This window comes from Neofelis nebulosa, chromosome 12, assembly GCF_028018385.1.
Source record: "Neofelis nebulosa isolate mNeoNeb1 chromosome 12, mNeoNeb1.pri, whole genome shotgun sequence".
NCBI lineage: Eukaryota > Metazoa > Chordata > Mammalia > Carnivora > Felidae > Neofelis > Neofelis nebulosa.
This window is the reverse complement of record NC_080793.1, coordinates 44,144,129-44,168,465: the sequence shown is the minus strand read 5'-3', so window position 1 is coordinate 44,168,465 and position 24,337 is coordinate 44,144,129. Positions and strand designations below refer to the sequence as shown.

The following is a 24,337-nucleotide window of genomic DNA, read 5'->3' as shown; positions in this document are numbered from 1 at the left end:
AAAAAAATGAGCGGGAAATGGCGTGTCACCAAATACTCTTATGGGTTTTGCTTCCCTCCCTTACCTGTAAAGTCAAGTACTTGGGCAGATTGCCACATGAAAACTAAAACATTCTCTTCTCTCAGCAAATGGTTTCTATTGTCAAAACAGAAAAGACAGAGCATGTTCATCACCTTATTGCTGGTGTGTTCTGGGCTATAACCCTGGAACTCTACTGCATGGATCTTTGATTCACTGTGGTCTTTCTCAGGAATCGCCAGAAGTTTGGGAGATACCACAGAATCTCAGAGTCAGAAGGAAACTCAGGGATCATGCATTTGATTTTCTTCTGGAATCCTGGAATCTTCCTTCAACATCTCTATTAAGAGGCTCTTCATTTATGCTTCACACATTTTACAACTGTCACCTACCTTTCAGCTACTACTCATCTGAACAAATGCACTGTAGTAGAGGGTTCCAGCCCACACCAGACTACGTGTCCCCTCTGCATGTCCAAGATGACCTCTCTCATCTATCTACATCTTCCATAGTAATAATAATAAAATTTACTGAATGCTAACCACAGGGTAGGCACTATGCCAGCCCTTTTAATTGGGTCATCTGACCACAGTCTTATGATGTAATATTGCTACTTGATAGACAAACAAAACACAAAACTATTTACTGAGGTTTTTGCTGCATTTACTGATATTATTTACTGAGTGTTTTCCACATTTCAGACGCTTAAAGAGCTAAGCACTTTACATTTGTATCATCATGTCTATGAATCGGCGTTAAGGTTTATCTTTTGCAGTTAAAGAAACTGAAGCTTCCACCAGGTAAGACATTCACCCATGGTCACACAGCCAGTGAGAGGCAGAACTGGGATCCAAACCTACAAGTATCTTCTGCTTATCCTTCACTGCCTCCTTCTCCCTCTTGTCTTTCCAGCCAGAGGGGTTCTCTGTAAGTCTGTGAATTCACGGAGCACTTACTCAGCATCCCAGTCTTGTCACTTGTCATATTCTGCACGGTGTTTAGTTTCTCCTCACTGGACATGTCTTCTACTACTTGGCATTCTTTAGCATGCTGCTCATAACACAGGCTCTATAAACATAAACTGCTTTAGAATAAGTCAGCTTACAGCAACCAGGACTGGAAAAACAAATAAAGTTTTTTGATGAAGAGTTTCCAGGTCTCAGTTGATTCCTTCGTTGTTTTAGGAAGCAGCTATGCAGAGGCATTCAGTATGAGGGATTAAAGTAAATACTTTGTCCCGTGGCTCTTGTTTTGACAGCAACCATGGAAGCAGATGATCGTTAGGCTGAGTCCCCCCAGATCTACTGGTGAGGTTGAAAGCATCTGTGAGTCAGAGTTGAATCTCCAGCTTCTAGAACATCTGACACATAGTAGGCACTCAAAAAATATCTTTTGAATAACAACCAGTTACAAAGTCATGTGCTACAGATTCAGCATTTATAAATGATAATCTCCTTGGGAATGTAAGCTGGTGCCGCCACTCTGGAAAACACTATGGAGGTTCCTAAAAAAACTAAAAATAGAACTACCCTACAACCCAGAAATTGCACCACTAGGTATTTATACAAGGGATACAGGTGTGCTGTTTCGAAGGGACACATGCACCCCCATATTTATAGCAGCACTATCAACAATAGCCAAAGTATGGAAAGAGCCTAACTGTCCATTGATGGATGAATGGATAAAGAAGATGTGGTGTGTATATACAATGGAGTATTTCTCGGCAATCAAAAAGAATGAAATCTTGCCATTTGCAACTACGTGGATGGAACTGGAGGGTATTATGCTAAGCGAAATTAGTCTGTCAGAGAAAGACAAATATCATATGACTTCACTCATATAAGGACTTTAAGAGACAAAACAGATGAACATAAGGGAAGGGAAACAAAAATAATATAAAAACAGGGAGGGGGACAAAACAGAAGAGACTCATAAATATGGAGAACAAACAGAGGGTTACTGGAGGGGTGTGGGAGGGGGGATGGGCTAAATGGGTAAGGGGCACTAAGGAATCTATTCCTGAAATCATTGTTGCACTATATGCTAACTAATTTGGATGTAAATTTAAAAAAATAAAATAAAAAATAAAATAAAATGAGCTTAAAAAAAAGGAATGATAATCTCCTTTCACCTCTGAAGTGATTCTTAGAAATCATTCATCCAGAACATAATACTCAAGACATTTATTTTCACTTAAATAGTATAACTTCAATACTAAAAATAAAAAAATAAGTTTAAGAAAAACTGTAAAATGAAATCTTACAGAGTCTCTTGGTGATAAAGTAAAATGCTGTTTGCAAACTTAGTAACAGTATGCTTGATGTACGATTAGTGCCCAGTGTAGTATTAGCTGTGAATGATACTGAAGGACCTTCCACATGTTGGTCCCCATGGGAAATAAGTGCTATGGGTTCTGATTTTTAAAGAAGGCTAATGACAGTATCTTTCTACCAAAATATATTTCTTGTATGGAAAGCATGCTTTTTTTTTAAAGCCATCAAATTAATAATGTCTCTTATTTGCATAACCTTAAAAAAAAAGGCCAAAACTCTTACTTCGACAGTACTTCTTCTGCTCTTCAGTAAAAAAGAAAATAACCCTATTAGAGAGCTGCTTATGGCTTTGAGAACTCCAGTTCTCTTCAAATGGATTGCAGAAAATCTTTACTGAGTATCTACAATGTGTGTCACTCACCCTGCCAGCCCAACTCCTCCTCCCGTTCATACCACTGCCAACACATTTTGACTGCTGGTCTATTTCCCCAATTGTATCAGCAGCATGGCAGAGATGGGCTAGCTGTTGATCACTACAGTCCCTCCTCTTCTTGGGCACACAGCTGGGCTAAATTTCCTGGCGTCCCTTGCACTCAGCTGGGACTATGACTATGTGACTAAGTTCCCACCGACAGGATGTGGCTGGAAGTAATATGTGTCCCTCGAAGACTGGCTCATACAATGCCCCCCTGCACACCCCTCTGGCTCTTGCCATTTTGTACCAGCTTGATAAAGATAAGCCGTGAAACCTTGAAAGCTACATCGAGGGGCGCCTGGGTGGCTCAGTCGGTTAAGCGTCCGACTTCAGCTCAGGTCATGATCTCACGGTCTGTGAGTTCGAGCCCCGCGTCAGGCTCTGTGCTGACAGCTCAGAGCCTGGAGCCTGTTTCGGATTCTGTGTCTCCCTCTCTCTCTGCCCCTCCCCTGTTCATGCTCTGTCTCTTTCTGTCTCAAAAATAAATAAACGTTAAAAAAAAAAAATTAAAAAAAAAAAAAAAAAAAAAGAAAGCTACATCGAAGATGGCAGAGTCACAGGATAAGGGTTTCTGTGTCCCTGACCACTGCTTGGAAAAAAGCCAACCATTGCTCAAGTACCTCTGTTCTAAGCTTTACATGAGAAAAAATGCTTCTGCCATGTTTGATCCATTCTTCATTCTTTGGACGTGTTTGTTAAAGTAGCTAGCATCTGGAAGGCCTGAGATTTTTGCAAAACTATGAAATACTGATAGATTAGTTATAAAATAGTGAATACAATCATTGTATGCCAAATCAGACACTGGCTCATAAAATAACTAAATAATATAGAACTAAGGTATCATTGCAGACAAGGTTCTACTGTAGATAAACCATCAAAGGTGCCATAAGTTTAAGAAAGATGTTGCTGAAAACCTTGAAATATAGAATGTTCATTTTTCAATTTTTCTGTGACACGAGAAAAGTCTGCTATGGCTTAATTTCAGTGACAAGAACATCTTGATCTAGCCTGTTAAGCACCAGTGTTTCGAAGGATAGCTTATGCCAGAGCATTCATGCACATAGACATTTCTGAGAATTAGACATTTCTGAGACCTTATTAAAAAACCAAACTGGTGAGAATTGTGGACAACTGGTGGAGTTGTGAGCGACAGGCTTTCATCTAGGTTTAGTAAATGACAGATTAGGACTGCTTTCTTACCTTCATTCAGAATTGTATGATTATATTCCGTTATGATTTGACCACAGATAGCAATCCACAGTTTAAACTGATCATAAAAACACATTACTTTATTTAAATGTCAAAATGCACAGGAATAGGGGCGCCTGGGTGGCGCAGTCGGTTAAGCGTCCGACTTCAGCCAGGTCACGATCTCGCGGTCCGTGAGTTCGAGCCCCGCGTCAGGCTCTGGGCCGATGGCTCGGAGCCTGGAGCCTGTTTCCGATTCTGTGTCTCCCTCTCTCTCTGCCCCTCCCCCGTTCATGCTCTGTCTCTCTCTGTCCCAAAAATAAATTAAAAAAACGTTGAAAAAAAAAAAATTAAAAAAAAAAAATGCACAGGAATATATATTTGTTCTGTGTACACATAGGATATGTATCAGGAGACACTCTCAGACATTTAAGCCTAAAGTGAAACCTGAGAAACTGAAGCTTCAACTACAACCAAAGTCCAATTAACTAAATTATTTATTTTGTTGTTCTAAGTATAAGGGACCTAACCTGGTTTAACGCCATCAAGTTAAAGATGTAATGCCAAAGAGGATTACTTACTGTTTATCAAAAAACTGTCCCACTAATTCAGTAAAGACCGTATAAGCAATGGGTAATCAATGGCACTTTTGGAAAACTGCCTTTGGTGATCACAGATATTTGCCTGGGCCCCAGTATCCTAAGTAACTGACTAAAAACATCTCTCCAATCAGTCTGATTCCTCCATCTCCACTGCCCCTACTTTTATCTAGGCCACTACAGTTCTTACCTAACATACCAGAAATCTACTCTCAACCTGGCTTCCTTGCTTCCGCTCTTGCCTATTCTCCAAATGGTACCCCCACCCCCCTGCCCACCAAGGGGTGCCCAAAGCAGTGTCTTTAAAGCACATATCACATTACACCACTCTCTGGCTTAAAATGATTTCATGGGTCTTCACTGGTCTTAGAATGGAATTGGAACTCCCACCTGGCCTGCCATGCCATATTCCAATCCAAATCTATCATTGTACCAATCTCCCCCTTCCCTTCACTCCAACCCAACTAATCTCCTTTGTGTTCCTTGAATATCCCACATTCTTTTCAGGGATTTTGAACTTCTAGTTTTCTCTGCCTGAAATGTTCTCCTTCTAGCTCTTTACATTGCTGACTTCAAGTCTCAGTTCAGCCATCACCTCCCCCAATCACCCTCTCTCTTGCCCCACTAATTTCCTTCATAGCACTTAATAACACTCTATAATTTTATTCTCTATTGTCTGGAAATTTAGACACTCTATGAGGATGTGAACTTCACTTTTTTTATTTTTTATTACCTTGTTTCAGGTATCACACCCTCAGAGATGGAGGTTGAATGGATGAAATGCACAGGGAATGGATAATTTCAGCATTCTTTGTCCCAGTGACCGTCCATGGCAAATTGTAGTATCACATGTGTCGATAAGTGTTCCTGTCCTGTCCCGGCAGGGATAGCTATAAAGTAATCCCAATTTCTGCTCTCCTAGGAATATAAAGATGTTTTAGTTCTGGGGCCAACCATACAGCCCTTTCCACACAGTGAGTCTTACTGTTAAATGAAAAATGCCCAAGTGTGCAAAACTGATCATCCCAAGAGGGTATGTCTTAATATTTCATTATCTATGACATCGCACAAGGCTATCCTGGCTTTGAATTTTAAGCTATCTAACCTATGAAGAAGCTCTTTCAGGAGAAACAAGAGTCATTTCAACACAGAGTAAACTACCAGCCACTTCCTTGGATTCCCACATCTAGGGCCATCACCCTTAGAGTTTGTTGTATAGCAAATCAAACCCACGTCTATGTGGAAATCCAGTGCACACTTCACTTTGGTTTATGGCACTGGGTCAATCTGACAGAATAGCTTGTTTTCCCAGTTCTGACTAACTGGAGGAGAGTCATGCCTACAAATCGGTTTTCCAGACGTTCCTCTTTACATATAATAGGAAATGCAGGATTGGATCCGGGCAGGAGCTCTGGAAATGTCAGGGCAGTCTCTCCACACTGAACAAACGTCCCCGAGAGTGCCAACATTCTCAAGTGAACACACTTTTCCCCATTTTGAGCCATGGTGAAGACATGCTATCCCAATCCAGCTGAACTAAAGAAATCCATTCTGTAACTCAACATGAGAAAACTCATTAAGTCCCTATGGAATGCCTGCCAAGAAACTTCACACTAGCAATGTGACATCTGCCTACACATAGGGAGGTTACAAGAATCACCCTTGCAACGCATGTGGTGGTAGTTACTCCTGTAAGGAGGTTGCTGGGGTCTTTACCAAAGAAATTCCATAGTGGTCACTTCTTGAAAGCCCATGGGAGAAATTCCCCCCAGGACTCAGTACCAAGAAAAGCTTTGTTTCTTCTGAGGATTTAGCTTTGCTGATGGTTTTATCTTTTGGTTTACTTTAACAGATAACATTTCCTCTTTGCTTCTAGAAAGCCCAAGGAAGATTTGCAACCCTCTGCACTAATGACATTGGAGATCATGACATGCATTCTTATGTTCCTCTTGTTTTCTTACACATGTTTTCCCTCAACTTTGATTTCTTTAAATACTTTTTATTCTCTTATATTATATATACATTTTTTATAAGCTGCTTCAAATCCTTTTGGGAATGAAATAGGCTATTAATGCATAGATACACACAGTAGATTTTACACTAAACCTTTTTACAAACCTAGATCCTGTAAAAACACAATATGGCTTCAGACAGACCTGGGATTAAACCCGATTTTGTATATTTCTAGCTGTGTTATCTTGGGTAGGCCACTTAGTATTTCCAAGCTTCCATTTCCTCCTCTTTAAACTAAGGATAATAACATCTACATTGTATTGTGGCTGTGAGAAATAATGATAATTTATATAAACAGCTGATACTTAGCAACTGCTAAATAGTTTCTTCTATTATCAATAATAACTATGTAGATTGTTACCAGAAAATACCTAAAGGCAATGTCTGGAAGACACAGGGACACAGACACATGGAGGATGTTATATAACTCTGCCGGCAGAGACTGGAACAATGCATCAGCAAGACAACGAACATAAAGAATTACCAGCAATCACCAGAAACTGGAAGAGGTAAGAAAAGATTCTTCCCTAGAAGCTCTGCAGGGAAAATGGCCATGATGACATTTTTGATTTTAGACTTCTAGACTCCCGAACTGTGAGAGAATAAATCTGTTATTTTAAACCATGCTATTTGGGAAATTTTGTTATGGTAGTCTTGGGAAACAAATACATCTCTCAGCTTCTATAGCCCCAAATGGTAGAAGTGAAATTAACCAAACCAACTTCCAATCCAGATGACATCTCCCAAAGTCTCGCAGACACATACTGGGCCACAGGATGTATTTCATGGAAGGCATATGCTAGAAGAGCATAAAGACTTTGACCTTAGGCTTAAATGAGTTAATTTCCCTCTCAAACCTTCAAATAGCTCATCTGTACAATGGGATTAGGTCGAGATCAATGATGGCAAATACATTATAATTGGGAATGGCTACCTGAGAGCACTGTGTTGAGAAGGATTATAAGGAGTCATCTGGGCAAAGAGGCAGAGACACTTTAACAGTCAAAATACTCCATCTTCATGCTCCCCATGCCTCTGTGACCATCCTTGTCAGTTTCCTCTTCCAGTGCCTACTCTTTAAACAGAGGTGATTCTTAGGATTCAGATAATGGCTCATACTTCTTTTCCCACCTTACATGTTCTCTTTAGACAAACCAACTAATTCTTAAACTCTTAAGTGATCACTTATAGCTTCTGCTCATACTTTTAAATCTCTCTCTCCAGCCTGGGTCAGTCTCCTATTCTCATTTAGTCCCACACATCCAAATGCTAGATGGACATGTCCATGTAGCTATCTCACGACAACTCAAAGCAACTCATTTATAATAAAACTCACCAGTTGCTCCCCTAAGCTTGCTCTTCCTCTCATATACTATCTCTTAGTCATCAGTACAACCATATACCTAGTAAGAAAACTGGGCTCTTTCCTGGACTATTTCCTCTTTCTTACCCCTTGATTCCCAATCAATCATCAAGACATCCCAATCTTACCTCCTAGATAATTCCCTTCTGTATTTACTATCACTGTCCTAATTCAAAGTTCCATCAGTTCTTGCCTTTCAAGATTCCCCTCAGGTAACACTGCCTCCAGATACCTCTGCATCTGTGTTTTCTGCCCTTGAATCTCTGGAATCTGGCATTGTGTCTAACATGTAGGCAACAGATGATGATGACGACAATGACCATGATGATGACAATGATCATAAGGATCATTTGTTTACCACTTGCTATGTACAAGGCACCATTCTCAGCAATTTTTATATCCACAGCCACGTTCTATGGTAGGTTCTCACCCCTATTTAGAGAAAAAGTACAGAAAGTTTAAGTGACTTTCTCAGAGTTACACAGTTCTACCAAAGGATGCTAAACGGATCTGAAATTCAATTTAAATTAAAATACACTCATAAGGGGAAATAGTGAAACACATACCTATTTGTTCAATAAATTTTTATTGAACACACACTATGTGGTGAGCACTGGAGGCACAAATAAATGAATACATAAACACATTAACTACAGACATGGGGAAAATCTCTCAGGAAATTCATTCATTTCTCTAGACCAGAACTGACCCAGGATTCTGGGAAACGAGTTATTATCCATAGAATTCTAGGTAACTTTGAGAAATACTAGGGGTGGCAGACTGAACTCAGGGTTTCCTTCTCTAGTATCGCCTTCCCCACAGAGCTGAGAAGCCCTTGTGAAGTATCAGAAAAAGCTTCAGTTATGGCCTCCATTCCTGGCCTCACAGCAGTGCCAGCCTCCAGCCTCCTCAATCCCCTCTTCTTTGACTGCAAGAGGGCTGCTCCTCTCAGTCGAGGCAGAGAGAAGCAAGTTCTCTGCAAGCTGGTAAAGGCTTATTACTTTGACAGCGTTGGGTCAGAGGACCTATGTCAATCTGACTTTGCCAAGTAGCACTGTGACCTTGGGCAAGTCACTTCACCCGTCTGACCCCAGAAGCCTATCTCTAAGTGTCCTTCCAACCCTACATTCTATGATTTAGAGTATATACTTCAGAGCCTACTAAGGGCAGGGATCTTGGCAATAAGAGACCCTTCCCCTATCCCCCTTGGCTACAACAGATTATTCCTGGACACTACCTGCAAAACCAAGCATTGCTCAGATACTAAAGAAATCCTAAAATTTGGGGTATGTGATTATTCTGTCAGTCTAAGAAAAGTCCACTTAAGTTTTCCCATAATAATGCCTTTGTTATTCATAAATGTCAGGAAACCTATGACCACATGCAACCTGACAGCAAGTAAAAGAAGACCTTGTCCTCATCTCTGCAATGGCAACTGCTTTTTAAAATATCTATCCAAGACAAGAGGACCTCTCTGTCCATCACATTACTCCACTCTTGCCGTTTCTTCCCAGACTACAGGCACTCTTGGATGTGGTCTGGGAAGAAATCCACATTTACCCAGTGAGTAAAGGGGAGGATTATTCTGGAAGGTGACAACTCTCATCTGAAATGTTTACTACCATCTTGGAAGTGAAAGCCCCATTAGGGTTTGAATGGACCAAGCGAAAAAAGGATACAGGTGGAAACTGTTCTGGTAATCCCAAAACTGAGGGTAGGTATTATTGATGGTGAATACTTATTTACTTACACATTTATTTCACATGGTAAATTTCTTTTTATCAGGGATCATTTTGTAAGGGCTAAAATTGTTTCTGTGCAGAAGTTACTACATGCATCATCTACAGCTGGACTATAAAAGAGATCCAAGGATAAGTCTGTCCAAAGAGCCTCTTTAAGGGTGATATGATAAAAACAAAAACAAAAACAAACAAAAAGAAAACAAACAAACAAAAAAAGCTATGGGGAGCATCTAATACAAAGAAGTGGCAATACTGGAGGAAAGAGGGGGAAGGAATGATCTTGAGCCTCTCAGCAGTTTTGCTTACATGGCAAACGAGCAAATCATAAGAAATCACAAGGCAGTATTTTCTTCAACAAACATTTAGTGTCTTTATGTAAGAGATGCCATGAATACAAGACTGAATAACTGCCTGGAGGGTTAGATATGTGAGTCACCCAAACGACTTAAAACTATGTGATCCCACTAGACTAGAGGTATGGCTGTGCTCGTGACCTAACCAGCCACGGGGAATCCCAGAAAAAGAAGTGGAGGTTTGAGTCGCTACCCACCATTCTGTGGACTTCTCAATTTTCCCAACACCCGACATTGTCCTCCCAAATCCCTAACTGAACCACCAAATGATTTCCCTGTCATTGAGACATGGCTTCATTCTTTTACTCATCCAACAAATAATTACTGAGTACCTACTTTGAGCCCGGCACTGTGAAAGGCACCAGGATCTGTTTGATCCAGGTCTAGTGACCCATTTATCCCGGGCCTCATATTCATGAAGGGTTTATAACGTACATTTGTTAGATTATACAAGTGATATCAGATATATAGTGACAGATACACTTACAGGATTAAACTTCAAAGCACATTATAATTTTTATAATCTTGTTTTGGCAATTTTCAAAAATATATACAAGTCTCCCCATGGTGACATATCATCCACGGAAGTTATCCAGGTCTCTCTCAATCACCGTGGGTCCCACTGGACATTCAAGAGAGGACTGCAAACAAGCCAGCTGTTACACTGTGCTCACGGAACTTGGTGCTTAGTGGGGAAACAGTTATCAAATAAGAACACACATCCAATGAATAACGAGTTATCCAGGGGAGGAGAGTGGCATGGCGTGAGGCTGCACTGGCAAGCAGAGTTTTCACTTTTAGCTGAAGCATTTGAATTTTTACTATAAAGACATATATAAAGACACATGCCATGTGCTACTTGTAGAGTCATTATAAATTTCTACATCAGGCACATCATGAAAAGAACAGCCAAGAAGGGGACTACAAGACCATGAGAGAGGCTGACTCCAATGTGGGAGGCACTGAGAATGAGCAAAACGCCAAGTTGGAGCTTCAGACTTGGTCTGGAGCTCAAACAGCTGCACACAACGTTGTGGTGGCCATGGAGGAGGTGCTGCCAGGCATGGGTGCAAGGCTCCCCATCTCAGAGCTCTCTCCTGGGCTCAAGCACCTTCTGACCCCACAAATGGAACGAGCTTTCAGCTATTGTGTAACATGGATGATTGATATGTTACTCGCACCTTGGTTTGAAACTTGCCTTCTCATGGAGAGCAATAAATCTTACCAGAAAATACTAAATGCCCCTGAGCTGAATCACAGCAATCCTGTCTAGACTGAAATGTCTCATCTTCATTTGTCAAGCAAATTGTGTCTTGACCATTATTGTGCACCTGGTAAGCCCCATTGGCTTATACAGTTCCATCAGCAACAGGGCAGCCCCTGCTAAACAGCTTTCTCTCTGAGGAAAGCCTGGCCACATACAAATGATCTCAAGGCATGCTAGAGAAATAAGAGCAAATATCATGGAAACATCATTAGGTATATCAACACACTGACTGCTGATGGTAGATGGAACAGTCCAATTCTGTACCAGACAAATTTGGGGAAAAATGTTTCCTTACACTGTTCTTTTTTATTTTCCTGATGATATTTTGAGATATACTCACATGGCATGGCTCTTATAAAACAGACGCAAGACCAATGACTGATCATCCAATAATGCTTCTGATCAGAGCAATTGTGTGTGTGTGTGTGTGTGTGTGTGTGTGTGTGTGTGTACGCATGAATGCACACATGCAATACTTTCTTAGTGTGGCAGGTGCCTCTTTGGAGCATGCAGTTTTTAGGGCTGTGTATACAAGTAAAGTCAGCACAGAGTAATGCAACTGAATGTACCTCTGCACGAGGTAGACAGCTAGCTGAGGAAAAGTTTCCTAGAATGGGTTTCATGTCTTAGTTCTACTCTAAGACCTCACTGGGAATCTGTATGGTAGAGAGGGTTACTAGGTAAAATATGGGGCACCTAGTTAAATTTGAATTTGGGGTAAACAATGAGTGATTGTTTTTGAGTATAGGTACTTTCTAAATATTGCACGGGTGTTATTTTTATTTGCAAAATCAGGTGACCCTGACAGCTGAAGAGGGGAAGACATACATGTCAATCACCTTTGTTATGAATATTGTCACCGTCAGCATCAGTTAACATTTACAGCACATGGGGATGAGGTCCATGCTATAGGGAAGACCTATGAATTACTCCTGCTGTCTAAAAGACTCAGAATGTACCTACTTCTTCAATTGTGGCCTCCTTGAGATCATGGGCTATACCTTACTGCTCCATCTTTAAGACCAGGCCTGGTGACTGGCATGTGGTACTAGCTAACAACACAGTTTTGAATAAATGAGGATATGGTATGGAATGGTTATAAAAGGAAGAAATACGGGGTGAGCAGGATAAAATGACAAAACTGTACATGGCAGAAAATACAGGGAACCTCCAAATCTGCAGCCACCTCCATCACCTATGAGAAGAACCTCTTAGCAGAGCAATTCAATTGAACAGTCTCTTAGCTTGGTCAGTAAGACTGAACTGTCTCGAATAAGTGCAAAATAGTCTAGGCATTCTGAGTGGGTAGGGGAGGGGGAGTATGCAAAGCTGGGAAATCAACACTTATACAATTATCCATTTTAAAACATTTTTTTAAATGTTTATTTTTGACAGAAAGAGCATGAGCAGGAGAACGGGAGAGGGAGAGGGAGACACAGAATCTGAAGCAGGCTCCAGGCTCTGAGCTGTCAGCTCAGAGCTCGACGCGGGGCTCAAATCCATGGACACCTCATGACATGAGCCAAGTCAGACATTTAACCAACTGAGCCACCCAGGAGCCCCTACAATTATCCATTTTAAAAAGCCATAATGAAGGGGACAAAGCACAGTAAAAGCCCACAAGAGGGACAAGCAGTTCTGCCTGGGACAGTGTAACAGGTTTTAGGTAGAAGAAGTTACGTGAAATACATAAGCAGGTATGATCCTCAGAAGTGCTTTGTACTTTATAGACTCTGTATGTATGTTTAATCACAAATATATGTAATATATAAGCATACATACTATTATTCAAAAGTTGCAAGAATAGTACATTGAACTCCCACATACTCTATATTATTCTATGTAACTGGAACTGAGTCTTCAGGCAAATTCATATTTCCTTTGGAAGTACCCTAGAATGGAGATGTTTAAATAAATAAAGTAGTACATACTGATCACATTGCAAATACATAACAATTTTTCTTTTTTAATGTATGTTGTTTTAAAATTTGTTTTACCTTATTAAATAAGAAATACTTGCTGACTACAGAAAACTATAAAACAAAAAAAAACAAGGTCATTTAAAAAATGCAAAAAATAAAAATCACTAAAAATAAAAATTATTTTTCTAGTCATAGAAAACATTTGTAGCATATACACTTCTAGATTTTTTCTGCACATATATGCATATTAGGTATTTAACAAATATGCTATCAGATTCTATGTACTACCATGTTAACTTGGTTTTAAGCTACAAAGTAAATTTATCCAAGTGACCAAATATTTAATGCTTGCACAGAAATTTTCTACTGATGAATTACTTAACCAACTACCTACTGCTACACAAATTGTTTTCAGTTTTTTTCTGTGATAAACTTCCTGACAGCTAAGTCTTTAAAGATGTCCATCATTATTTCTTGGGGATGAATTCCCAGAGGGAAACGTCTGAGTCAAACATTAGACACATTTTTAAGGCTTTTGATGCATATCATCATTTTGCTCTCTAGGAAGATTGTGTCAACTTATAGTGTTATAATTATAAAATATAAAAGGGCTCATTTTCCAAATTATTTTTCCAAGTTAGTCACCTCATAAAATCTGTGAAATCAGAATTTGGAGAGAGCACATGTAGAGTAATATAAGTAGCAAGTTTTCTTCTCAGAGGAAACCTGTCCAAAAAGCCATGATTTAAAAAAATCCCACTTGTCCACAGTTTGCCTTTGGTCCAACCAACTGGTTTAGATAAGAACTTTTAAAGTTAAGTTTCTAAAGTCTGTCATATTTGTGGAACTGTGTCTGCTTACTATTCTAAAATGACTTTCTCAAAAACGAATATATTTCTTTTTTAAGGTGATAATTAAGCCAGCCTTGTTTAATGACATCCCATTCACTTTCCTGGACAAAGGAATGCATTTGCCTTCCTTTTTCCATAACCATAAGAAGGTTATTTTTGGTCAAATAAAGTGAAAACCATAAATGGTGGATAGCTATCATTTTCCCTGTAATAGTGGTCCAGGTGTGAAGTACCTCCTCAGGGAAAAGCAAACAGGAACAAACAAAAACCTTTCCAGCATCCAGAACCTCCAAATAAGAAGAAAAGATAGCCAAGCAGAAGTTTTAAAATGCTGCCTAAACCATACCTAAAAAAGGAAAATGCATGACACTACAAGAGAAAAGCTAATGAAGCAGAAAAATACTTCCCACTATACAACTCCCTAGAGGACTATGACAGGTATCAGAGGTGTGTGAAATGTTTGACAGCCATGGGAAGCACTGGTTTGGGTTTAACTAAAGGAAAGGATAGTTGGAGAGTGCCAACATTTTCTACTGACAAAAGAAAACCAAGCCAGCTTTCTCTTCTGTTAAGTTCCATGCTCAGTTGACCAACTCTGTTTTCATCTTTTCTGAGACCCATGAAAATAGAGTAAAAAGAGAAAATATCCAAATATAGAAGCTGAATTTAACAAGATTAGAAAAACCTAAACTATGTTATGTTCTGGTAGACTTGCAATCAAATAATTACAGTCATTTGGTCAATGTCTGATTAGTTCAATGAGAGAAGATGTTTGGCTATACGGCCAGATACCAAAAAACAAAACAAAACAAAACAAAATCATTTTTTTAAAGGATCACTCTCTCTATGTAATAATCAATCATGTTATGACAATTTTGTAATACTGGGATGGGTCATCCAAGCAACTAAGGAAATGGTAATGCTTTGCTCACTTTAAAGAAAAAAAAAATCAGCATTTCCAAAGTTGGCATAGTCACACAAAGTCAAAACAAGACTCAGAGGCAAAGGAAAGGGGCCGAAACCCTGAGAACCATAAATGGACGAATGAGAAAACTCCTCCCCACGGAAGATATTCAGGTATATAAAAGGCACATGATGGAACACTTAAGACCTAAAACATCACTGTCAATCTTGAGTCTGGATGTTTAGCTTAGGAAGAAAAAAAAAAAAAATGAACACTAAGCCTGATGTGATTCAAAAGTGTTTGTGGCCTGCATGCCTTGTAGGTCTGTTCATCCCTGGCGCCCTCTCTCTGCACTGTAACTTGCTGCATCTTCACCTGAGGGAAGTCACCTGGCAAAATCTGAGACTTCTGAACAGCATGAGCAATTCATTTCCTGTAGAGTGCCTAAGAGAAACCAGAGCTTTTGAGTTGCCCCAAGACATCCAATCACACATCCCACCTGGGAAAAGGTACCTCAAGGAGGCCTTCTATGAAATGTCCACACAGGCCTTCAACATCTTCAGAGAGTCCACCACCAAATCCACTTGGAAAAAGAAATACCTGAAACAAATCCAAATCAGACTTGATTGGCAGATGCACCACTTGGAAAAATGCTTCGAGGAAGAGGAGAAAGGGAAGGAAGACTCGAAACAGATGGAAGAGGATGGGATGGACTTCTCAGGAGCTATGGTCTCCCAGGTGAGCAGCCTAGAACTGAGGAGATATTTCTATAGGATGTACAACTTCCTGAAAGATAAGAAATACAGTCACTGTGCCTGGGAGATCATCCGAGTGGAACTCAGAAGATGTTTCTACTACTTCTATAAATTAACACTACTACTCAGGAAGAAATAAGGTATATTCTTAGAATTAAAATTCCATTTCTCTCCAACAGCTCCTTCTCTTTCATCGTCTTTTTAAGAATTATTGGGCTATTCTCCATTGGAGTGGCAGTGATTTATGCAAGGTTTAGAGTCTCTAAAGTTGGCCTTGAGACATCAGCTACCTTTCCAAGAGAGGTGATGCCAACCATCCCCTGGGTACCCTGAATCTTGTTAGAATGTTCCGAAGTCAGTTCTAAAGGAATGAGATTCTCTTCATGTTCTTCTACTGTTTTCTTCCCCATTCCTTGTGCCATTTTGTACTCGTTTTGCTCTACTACCTTTGAACTTCACCCAGCCAATGGCTAGAGGATGTAGCCCAGAGAATGTTGCAGAATGTAACACCTCAATGACTTAATCCTCCTGCTGCCAAGGCTGTTTATTCTATGAAAATTTAGCTTGTTAAAGGAGCTTACACAAGCTATCATAAAGTTAAAACCCTCCCTGTCTCCCCCTGTCCTCAACAAAAAAATGAAAAAAAAAAAAAGTTGAAATTCCTGGCCTATTTGCTTCTCAGTTTGGTTTGTTTGAAATGATACAAAGACTTTATTATTTTAAGAGAATAAAGACCCCCAATGATATTAGATGGTTGAACTGGATGGCCATTAAGCTCTCTCATTCAACCTTTGAGAGCCAATGATTGACTCTTGCTGCATATTATTTGATTTGGAAGGCACAGAAAATGTTGCAGAAAAGTACAGTATCTGTCTTTCATTGTTTTTCTGTTTTTTAATGCCTGAGATAAATTACCTACAGTCATACTTTGCATTGATTTTCACATTGAATTTTCCCAATTAGAACGCCACTTTCTGCCTGTTAAGTAAACTAGTTATAATAACACATGACACTTTACTATAGTTTATTTTTTTAGAAGTTAATTTGTATCCGGATTACTTAGATTATTTACCCAAATTTTCTTGTGTGATCCTTCATCTGTATTAATTCATCATCTAGCTGAAATTAATTTTCTCTTCCTCTCTCTCCTCCACCCCATTTCAGAAAACTGCACCGTCAAGCAAGAATTAACATAGAGATTTATGGCTACACAAATGCACAAAATGTACCTGGTTCCACCCTTCGGAAACCTTCCTGCTATTGTTTCAAAAGCAAGCTACTAAACTGTTTAGTTTCAAGATTCATTCAAATACAGGGCTCAAATGGTAAAGCCAAATAGAGAAAGTCTTAAAAAAAACTGGGGTAAATTTCAGCCAAAAATTAAAAGTTGTGGATTATGACATACTGGTTACTAGTGGAAGGAACACAAATAAAATGAGTTAGTAAAATCCATTTAGTAAAAACAACTCCTCAACAGAGTTGTTCTAAATGAAAAAAGGGGGGGGCATAAACTGAAGAAATTGGGGCATGCACACTATGAAGCAGTAAGTATACACTTGGCATCTTCCAAGAATTTCTCTAATAATGCTTTTGCACAGTCTCCCTAATAACTCTACCGAGATCATGTCAATTATTGTAGTAATTTATGGCTGCAGTCTTGCCAAATGTCTGCCATGCTGGAGGGAAGAAAATTGGAACTTTGAGTTAATAAAGATTATCTGATTACATGGGCAGGGTCAGAAGTCAGAACAGTATGCTTTTATTAAAAGCACCTCTAAGGGACAACAGGAAAAATGCTTAATCTCATTTGTGATTAAAGAAATGCAAAAGACAAGAGCATACTTCCCTCCCATAGGTCTGGCAGAAATGAAAAAAACAGCGATTATAACACAGAGTGTGAGTGGGGTGCAGAATGCAAGGAAAAAAATCCTCTTGTATCTTGTTAGAGAGAAGGTAAAGCGGCACACCCTTCCTACAGGACGCTATGGCAATCTTAAATATCCTAAAAATTGCATTCAACCTAGCCGTACTATCTCCAGAAATTTATCCAAGGAAATCATTGGATAAGATTGTCCACTGGAGCCTTGCTTATAATATCCTCCTTCCTTTTGTCTTCATTTTCACTTCTCTGTATTTTTTTTTTCCTACAGTGATTTGGGGGAGGGAGGGTAGTTAATTCTAAAATTAAAGAAACTGTACAAGCTTATCTTCCACTACAATTATCCTGTTTTCCTTACTGGAGTAGACCAGGACAAACACTGCCCTTACACTTTGTTAATGATGCCTTTGGGCACTTCTTGGGCAACCCAGGTCCGCCTTGTTGCTCTTCTCCTGCTGCTACTGTGCAAAATTTCAAAGGAATCCTTCCTTATGCATCATTTTCATAATGAAATGTTTGTAAAGAGCCTTCCAGTGCTTCAAAGATTTTGCTTTTTGTTGCTGTTGTTGGTACCACTGGTAATATCCAGCACTTTCTGCAAGTGCTCTGCGTCCACCTTCCAGATTTAGCAGTCGACTTTGTATTTATTTGTTGAATGTAAGTCAAATTTCTATTAGGTCAGGTAAAGGATAGACTCTTAGAACTGTGGAGAGCCAAGTGCACAGCTCCCACTTAAAATGCTTGAGTGGGTACATAGGTCACAAGTGTTCGGAGGGGAGCTTCCTCCCTAACCCCTCTTGGGGGAAGGATCAAAAGGTAGAGTGTAATTGAGTCTCCTTGGAATAAGGACGAGTGGACCTCCCTCAGAAAAAGCTGGCAACATCACTGTATGTAAAGCTATGAGCATGTATAGGTTCTAACAGGTGCACAGGCTTGGCCTCCACTCACAGGCAAAACCACTCTCCCTTCACCCTTTCGGTGACCCCCCCCTTCTCAAGAGTAGCTACTTTGCTTTGACCTACTTCTTTAATACTCCCCAGTAAGAAGAAACATGACGTGTAAGCATCTAACTTGTGAGGGAAGGGACAGAAATAGGGCCACCCATAATCTACCAGGCGCACCCCCAGGGGAACTCGGAGGCAGTCCCAAGCCACTGGTTCGCAAGGACTTGGAAGTCTGGACGCTTTCCCGGTGGCGTCTCTAAATGCTGAGAGGGGACCTGGGATTTAGACATGGGAAGCCCTACCCCAAGTCAAAACTCCACGTTTAATCTGGACGAAGCCACCTAACCACTATTTCTAGGCAAAGTCTCGAGGCTTCCCGGGTTATTTCCTTCTCCATCCTTGCCTGTCCTCCGGCCCTTGGAAACTCGCAGACCCCAGAACCTCGGCATTCTGCCCACCACAAGTGCCCCGACCCTGTGCCGCTGCCCTGGAAGCGGCCCAGCCACAGGCCTTTAGGCGATTTAAATCCACTGGAACTACCGAAGGACACCCTGGTCGGAGGCGGAAGGTCGCTTCCAGTCTCGGGAAAGCGGCACCTCTCCGTGACTGCGCCCTTCGCGGCGCGCCTGGGCTGAGATCTGAGAAATGCGCCCCGGGCCACAGTCAGCCGAGGAGGCGGGGAGGCTGCAACTTTCCCTCCGCCCTCTAACCGCAGGGCCTGGGTGCGGCGGCCTCGCGGGGGTCAGGCTCCTCTCCTTCCACGGTCGGGATCCTCAGCGGGAGGCGGCCGTGTGGGCTGGAGGGGGGGGGGTGGCGGGCGGGTGCAGGGAGGACACGGGGGGCGTCCTTCTCTCCGCGAGCCCCGCCAGATGTTGCAAAGGCAAACAATAGGGGAGACGCGGAGAAACAAAGGCCATTCGTCACGATCTCCACGGGCTCTGTGGCGTGGTCCCTACGGGGAGGACGTCTGGGAGGCGGTCAGGAAGGTGGGTGAAGGGGGGAGCCAGAGGCGATTGGGGGTTCCCGGTACTCACTTGCCAGGCAACGGGGGGTCGGCCCTTTCCATTCCGAGAGGGGTCCCGAGGCAAGGAGGACCATCAAAGGAAAGTTGAGGGCTTTTCACCTTCCTCGGCGCGGGGGAAGGGAGGGGCTGGATTCCAGATGTTTGACAGTTGTTGGCTCAAGGGGTCGGCAGGGTTTCGTCCGTTCTTTCCCCACCCGCACCCTCCCCGGAGCTCGGACGGCGCCGGGGTCGAGCGGGCCGGCGGAGCGGGCTTCCTTCCCCCGCTCAGCCCGCGTGGAGCCTCCGCACACGCCCCGAGCGCCGAGCTCCGGCCCAGGCGCACTTTCGCGAAAGTTTGTCTTCCCGTCCCCCCGCGGCCTGACACGCACGCTGCAGCCCCCCGCGCTTCGGGGCGGCTCCGGGACGCACTTGTGCCCCGCAGGGAGACCGAGGTTACAGAGTCTGCACAGTTAAGGCCCCGGAGCCCGGGCTGGGGACTGGACTCCCGTTCCCGCCCGGGAAGGGCGCGAGAGGGGCCCGCAGGGGCCGCGACGTGGGGCGGGGGTCTGACGCGGATCCCGGCCGCGGAGCCGCCCACACCCCGGTCCCGCTGCGCCCGCCCCCAGGTGCGCCCCGCACCCCAGCCCGCCCGGGCGCCACCGGGGCGAGCAGCTGCCGGGCGGCGCCACCTTGCCTCTCCCGGCACGGGCTCTCACTCACCGTGGGCTTTTACCTTCAGCCCGCGGCCGGGTCGGCTCCGTGCGCCGGGCGGGTCAGTAGCAGGCGGCGCCAGAGGAGGAGGGTGAGCCGGGGGCCAGACGGGCGACGCTGGCGGATCCACGCGGCGGGCAAGGGGCGAGCGGCGAGGGGCCAGCGCGCGCGGTCTCCAGGAGCGCGCGGGCGAGCGAGCTCGGGACTCGAGCTCCAGCCGCTGCTCCCAAGTAGCCCCCACAGGCGCCCCGCGTGCGGCTGTGCGCGGGGACGCCGAGAGGGGACCCCTGGCGGCCGCCCGCGGAATGGCAGCTCCGTGGGGGAGAGGAGTCAGTCAGGTCGCCTGGAGGCTCAACTTGCCTCCTTCAGAGGTGGGGAGTGGTCGGGTTAAGCGGGCTCCCCACCTTGGAGAAAAGAGGGTGGTCTTCTCACCAGGGTGACAAGGGAGATACCGGACCAGAAAGGACGCGTTCAGGGTCCACAACGGCCAAGGCACCTATAAAGGGGGAATCACCTTCTCCAACATTCTCTGACTTGTTGAAAAATACTGACAGAGGGGAGCATTAATCGTTGGAAAATACTCTGAGATTGTGGCAGATTTACTAGAACAAACTGGGAGTAGTGGGATGAGCATAGACTTTGAAGCCCAGTCACCCCTGAGAATTTCTACTGTGTGATTTTGATCTGTGACCTCTAAACTTCAGTATTCTTCTCTGTAAATTGGGAAAGAAATATCTACCTTGCAGGGTGGTCTTAAGGGTAAAGTAAACATAGAAAGTATTCTTAATAGTAGGAGTCATTAAAGATAAGCTTCCTAGAGAAAATAATGTCTTATGGGGCGCCTGGGTGGCTTGGTTGGGCGTCAGACTTCAGCTCAGGTCAAGATCTTGAAGTTTATGAGTTCAAGCCCCGCGCAGCGGCCCTGTGCTGAGCCTGCTTCAGATTGTCTCACTCTCTTTCTACCCCTCCCCCACTTGTGCTCTTTCTGTCTCTGAAAAATAAATAAATGTAAAAAGAAAATAATGTCTTCCACATCTTTTATACCTGTTATATAGCACCTTAATACATATTGATTAAGGAGTACCAAATGTTGAGAAGTACCAAATTTTACAATTCTGATTATACACTTTAAAGACGTATGGAACTATATTAATTAGAAATTAGGATACGTGAAGAAAACATCTTTCCCCCAAAAGTGGTTTCCATGATCACTAAATGAGAACCTTGAAAACCACACACATCTTCTGCAATATCCAGTCATTTCTGTAATATTGTAAACATTGTAAGAAATATTCAATAGTCAAATTGTGATGGTCTAACGATATCAGGATTAAATTATTCTATTTAACTCTGTGTCACTTGGGCAGTGCAAAGATGTTGGAGATTGTAAACATAAAACTCAAACATGGGGGGGAATGGTTAGATACAAATATACAGCCACTAAGCAATGCTTCTGTTTATCATTGAGTAATGCAATTTCATTTCCAAACTGCCTCAAACCCTAGTCACTGGTTTTAAAGCTCCTTTTGTCCTTTTGGCCTCATGGCAATCGGAAAGCTCTTCATCATCCAGATCAGGATGATGATGTAATCTTAATTACCCCAGTTTACCTTTAATTTTCCTTCCCTTTCATTCACTAGTCCCTAATTGGGAAGTCTGTTGCCTGCCTAACAGTTCCCATTGCAGGATCTTTTCTGTCCTGCCAGCAGAGGAAAAATGAGGTTTCTTGGCTCAGAAACTAAAGCAGAACATTGAGATCCAACTTCTGCCCTTGGAGATAGGGCTCGTGCTCCAGGACACAGATGAGCTGGGCACGCACAGGCGCAAAGGGTATTTGATTCTAATCAATATACATTAATGGAACTGGCTCCGCCTCTCTCTTTGGCCATAGGGAAGAGAGGCCTTTCATCTCAGTTCCGTCTCCTTAGTGGCTTCTTCCCTGGGGAGGAATGGTAAATGTTGTGATTGGGAGAGAGCCTTCAATACTTCCTGGCCAACTTTCATCAGTGAGTGGGGTCAGTGTGATGAATGGTGCCCCAGCTCTCGCCCCGTCGCTGGCCCAGCTTCTCTGCCTGTGACCTAGTGGGCTGGAGAAGGATGGCTCAACCTTCAGAATCTTCTCTAAAGGACCAGCATTTGGATTCCAGTCTTCTTTGGTCCTCTTGTGTCTTTGTCTGTTCAGGCTACTACAACAAAGCTTGGGGCTTCCAAACAACAGAAATGTATTTCTCACAGTTCTGGAAGCTGAGAAGTCCAAGATCAAGTTGCCAGCCAATTAAGGGTTTGGTGAGGACCTGTTTTCTCATAGACAACTTTTCACTATGTCCTCACAGGGCAGAAGGGGGCAGGGAGCTTTCTTAGGCTTCTTTTATAAGGACACTAATCCCATTCATAAGGCATCTGCCCTCATGACTGATCATCTCCCAAAAGCTCCATCTCTCAATACCATCACACTGGGGGATAGGATTCAACAGATGAATTTGGGGAGGACACAAACATTCACTCTGTAGCATCCTGGGCTACACCTCATTCTCCAATCCAGCTTTTATCAGAGCTCTGCATAGGTGTTATATAGCAAACTGGCTCCATCATGAATTGAACAAGATACCATTTCCCAATGGCTATTATTCTTTATGTGTATAGTTCTTTGCTTGAGGGACAGCAATCTGAAGGGAAATATTGGATGAAGGGAAGGATTCAGGTACCAAAAGTCCATCCAAACTATACCCATCCTCTCCCTCAAACTTGCTTCCATGGTTGTTTTCCCCATCTTGGTGAATGGACTCTCCAACCTTTCATTGACTTAAAACCCTAAGCCACGGAATCATCTTTGACTCCCCCTTTTGTAAATTTTGTTTATCAGCAAATTTCATTGGCTTTACCTTCAAAATATTTCCAGAAGCTGACAGACCTCTTTCCACCACCTCATTCCAAGCTACAAACACCTATAGCTTGGATTACTGCAATAACCTAACTGTCCCCCCGCCTCCACCTTGCCCCCCATATGTGCTATTCTCAGTAGAGCAGCCAATGTGATTCCAGTAAAAGTTATGCCATATATTGTCACCCTGCTACTTCAAATCCTCCTTGGGCTTCCTGTCTTACTCAGAGTAAAACTAACACAAATAGGCACCCCTTTATCTCTGATCTTGTTTCCTCCTAATTTCTCCATCACAAATTCTGCTTCATGCACACTACCTCTTTCGGTTCCCAGGAATGCCAGGTAAGTTAAAACAGAGCCTTTAAACTTCCTGTGACTTCTGCCAGGGACATTCTTTGCTCAGATTCTTCACAACTTACTGCCTCCCCTCCTTCAGCTCCTATTCAAAATTTACCGGAGTCCCCCTCTTTCAACTCCACTGACAATTATAATCACCTTCCCCTTCTAACACTCCCTATCCTTCTTCCCTGCTCTGATTTTCTCCACAGAACTTATTGCCATCTGATGTACAATATATATGTTGCCTGTATTAGTTTTCTGTTTTCTGCCTGTGTTGGTTTTCTATGGCTGCTGTAGCAATGGACCACCAACTTAACACACAAACACAAACAACACAAACTTATTATCTTATAGTTCTAGAGGTTAGACAGTTCACATTAGGCTAAACTCCAGGGGTCAGCAGGGCATCATCCCTTTTTAAAGTCTATAGGGGAGAGAGAATCAATTTCCCTGTTTTTACTGGTGTCTAGAGGCTGCCCACATACCTCAGCCTGTGGCTCCCTTCCTCCTTCTTAAAACTGGCCACGGCAGTCAGGCCCTCATTTTCATCACTATGGCCTTTCTGCTTCCTTCCCTCTTCAATTTATAAAGGCCCTTGGGATTACACCAAGCCCATCCAAATAATCCAGGATTATCTCCCTATGTTAAAGTCAGCTGATTATCAACCTTAATTCCATCTGCAAAACCCAATTCCTTACAGGTTATGGAAATAAAGATGTGGACATTTTGGGGGGGGGCGCATTATTCTGTCTACCACACTGTCTCACTCTTTCCACGAGAATGGAAATTCCATACTTCATGGATTTTTATCTGTTTTGTGTATTACTCTATCCCTTGACTAGCTCAGTAAATGTATA

At 42.6% G+C, this 24,337-nt stretch overlaps 2 protein-coding genes across 7 annotated transcripts in view; one reads left to right on the top strand and one right to left on the bottom strand.

The window, feature by feature from the left end:
• MOB3B (MOB kinase activator 3B) overlaps nucleotides 1–20,520 on the bottom strand; it is a 203,702-nt gene extending 183,182 nt beyond the window's left edge. For 3 of the 6 annotated variants that reach the window (XM_058695172.1, XM_058695178.1, XM_058695177.1), the window contains exon 1: nucleotides 15,468–15,568. The gene's annotated coding sequence lies outside the window, so the exon portion shown is untranslated. Of the gene's footprint in view, nucleotides 1–15,467; nucleotides 15,572–20,269 lie in introns of those variants that run through there. The other 3 variants (XM_058695174.1, XM_058695176.1, XM_058695173.1) reach the window with 3 other exon arrangements.
• On the top strand, nucleotides 15,206–15,862 carry IFNK (interferon kappa). Its single transcript, XM_058695171.1, has one exon. The coding sequence runs from the start codon at nucleotides 15,206–15,208 to the stop codon at nucleotides 15,860–15,862; it is 657 nt and encodes a 218-aa protein (XP_058551154.1).
• Nucleotides 20,521–24,337: the final 3,817 nt, after the last annotated feature.

What these genes read in the sequence shown, in the direction of transcription:
- IFNK (XM_058695171.1), top strand. Translation starts at nt 15,206, where the DNA reads ATGTTTAGCTTAGGAAGAAAAAAAAAAAAAATGAACACTAAGCCTGAT.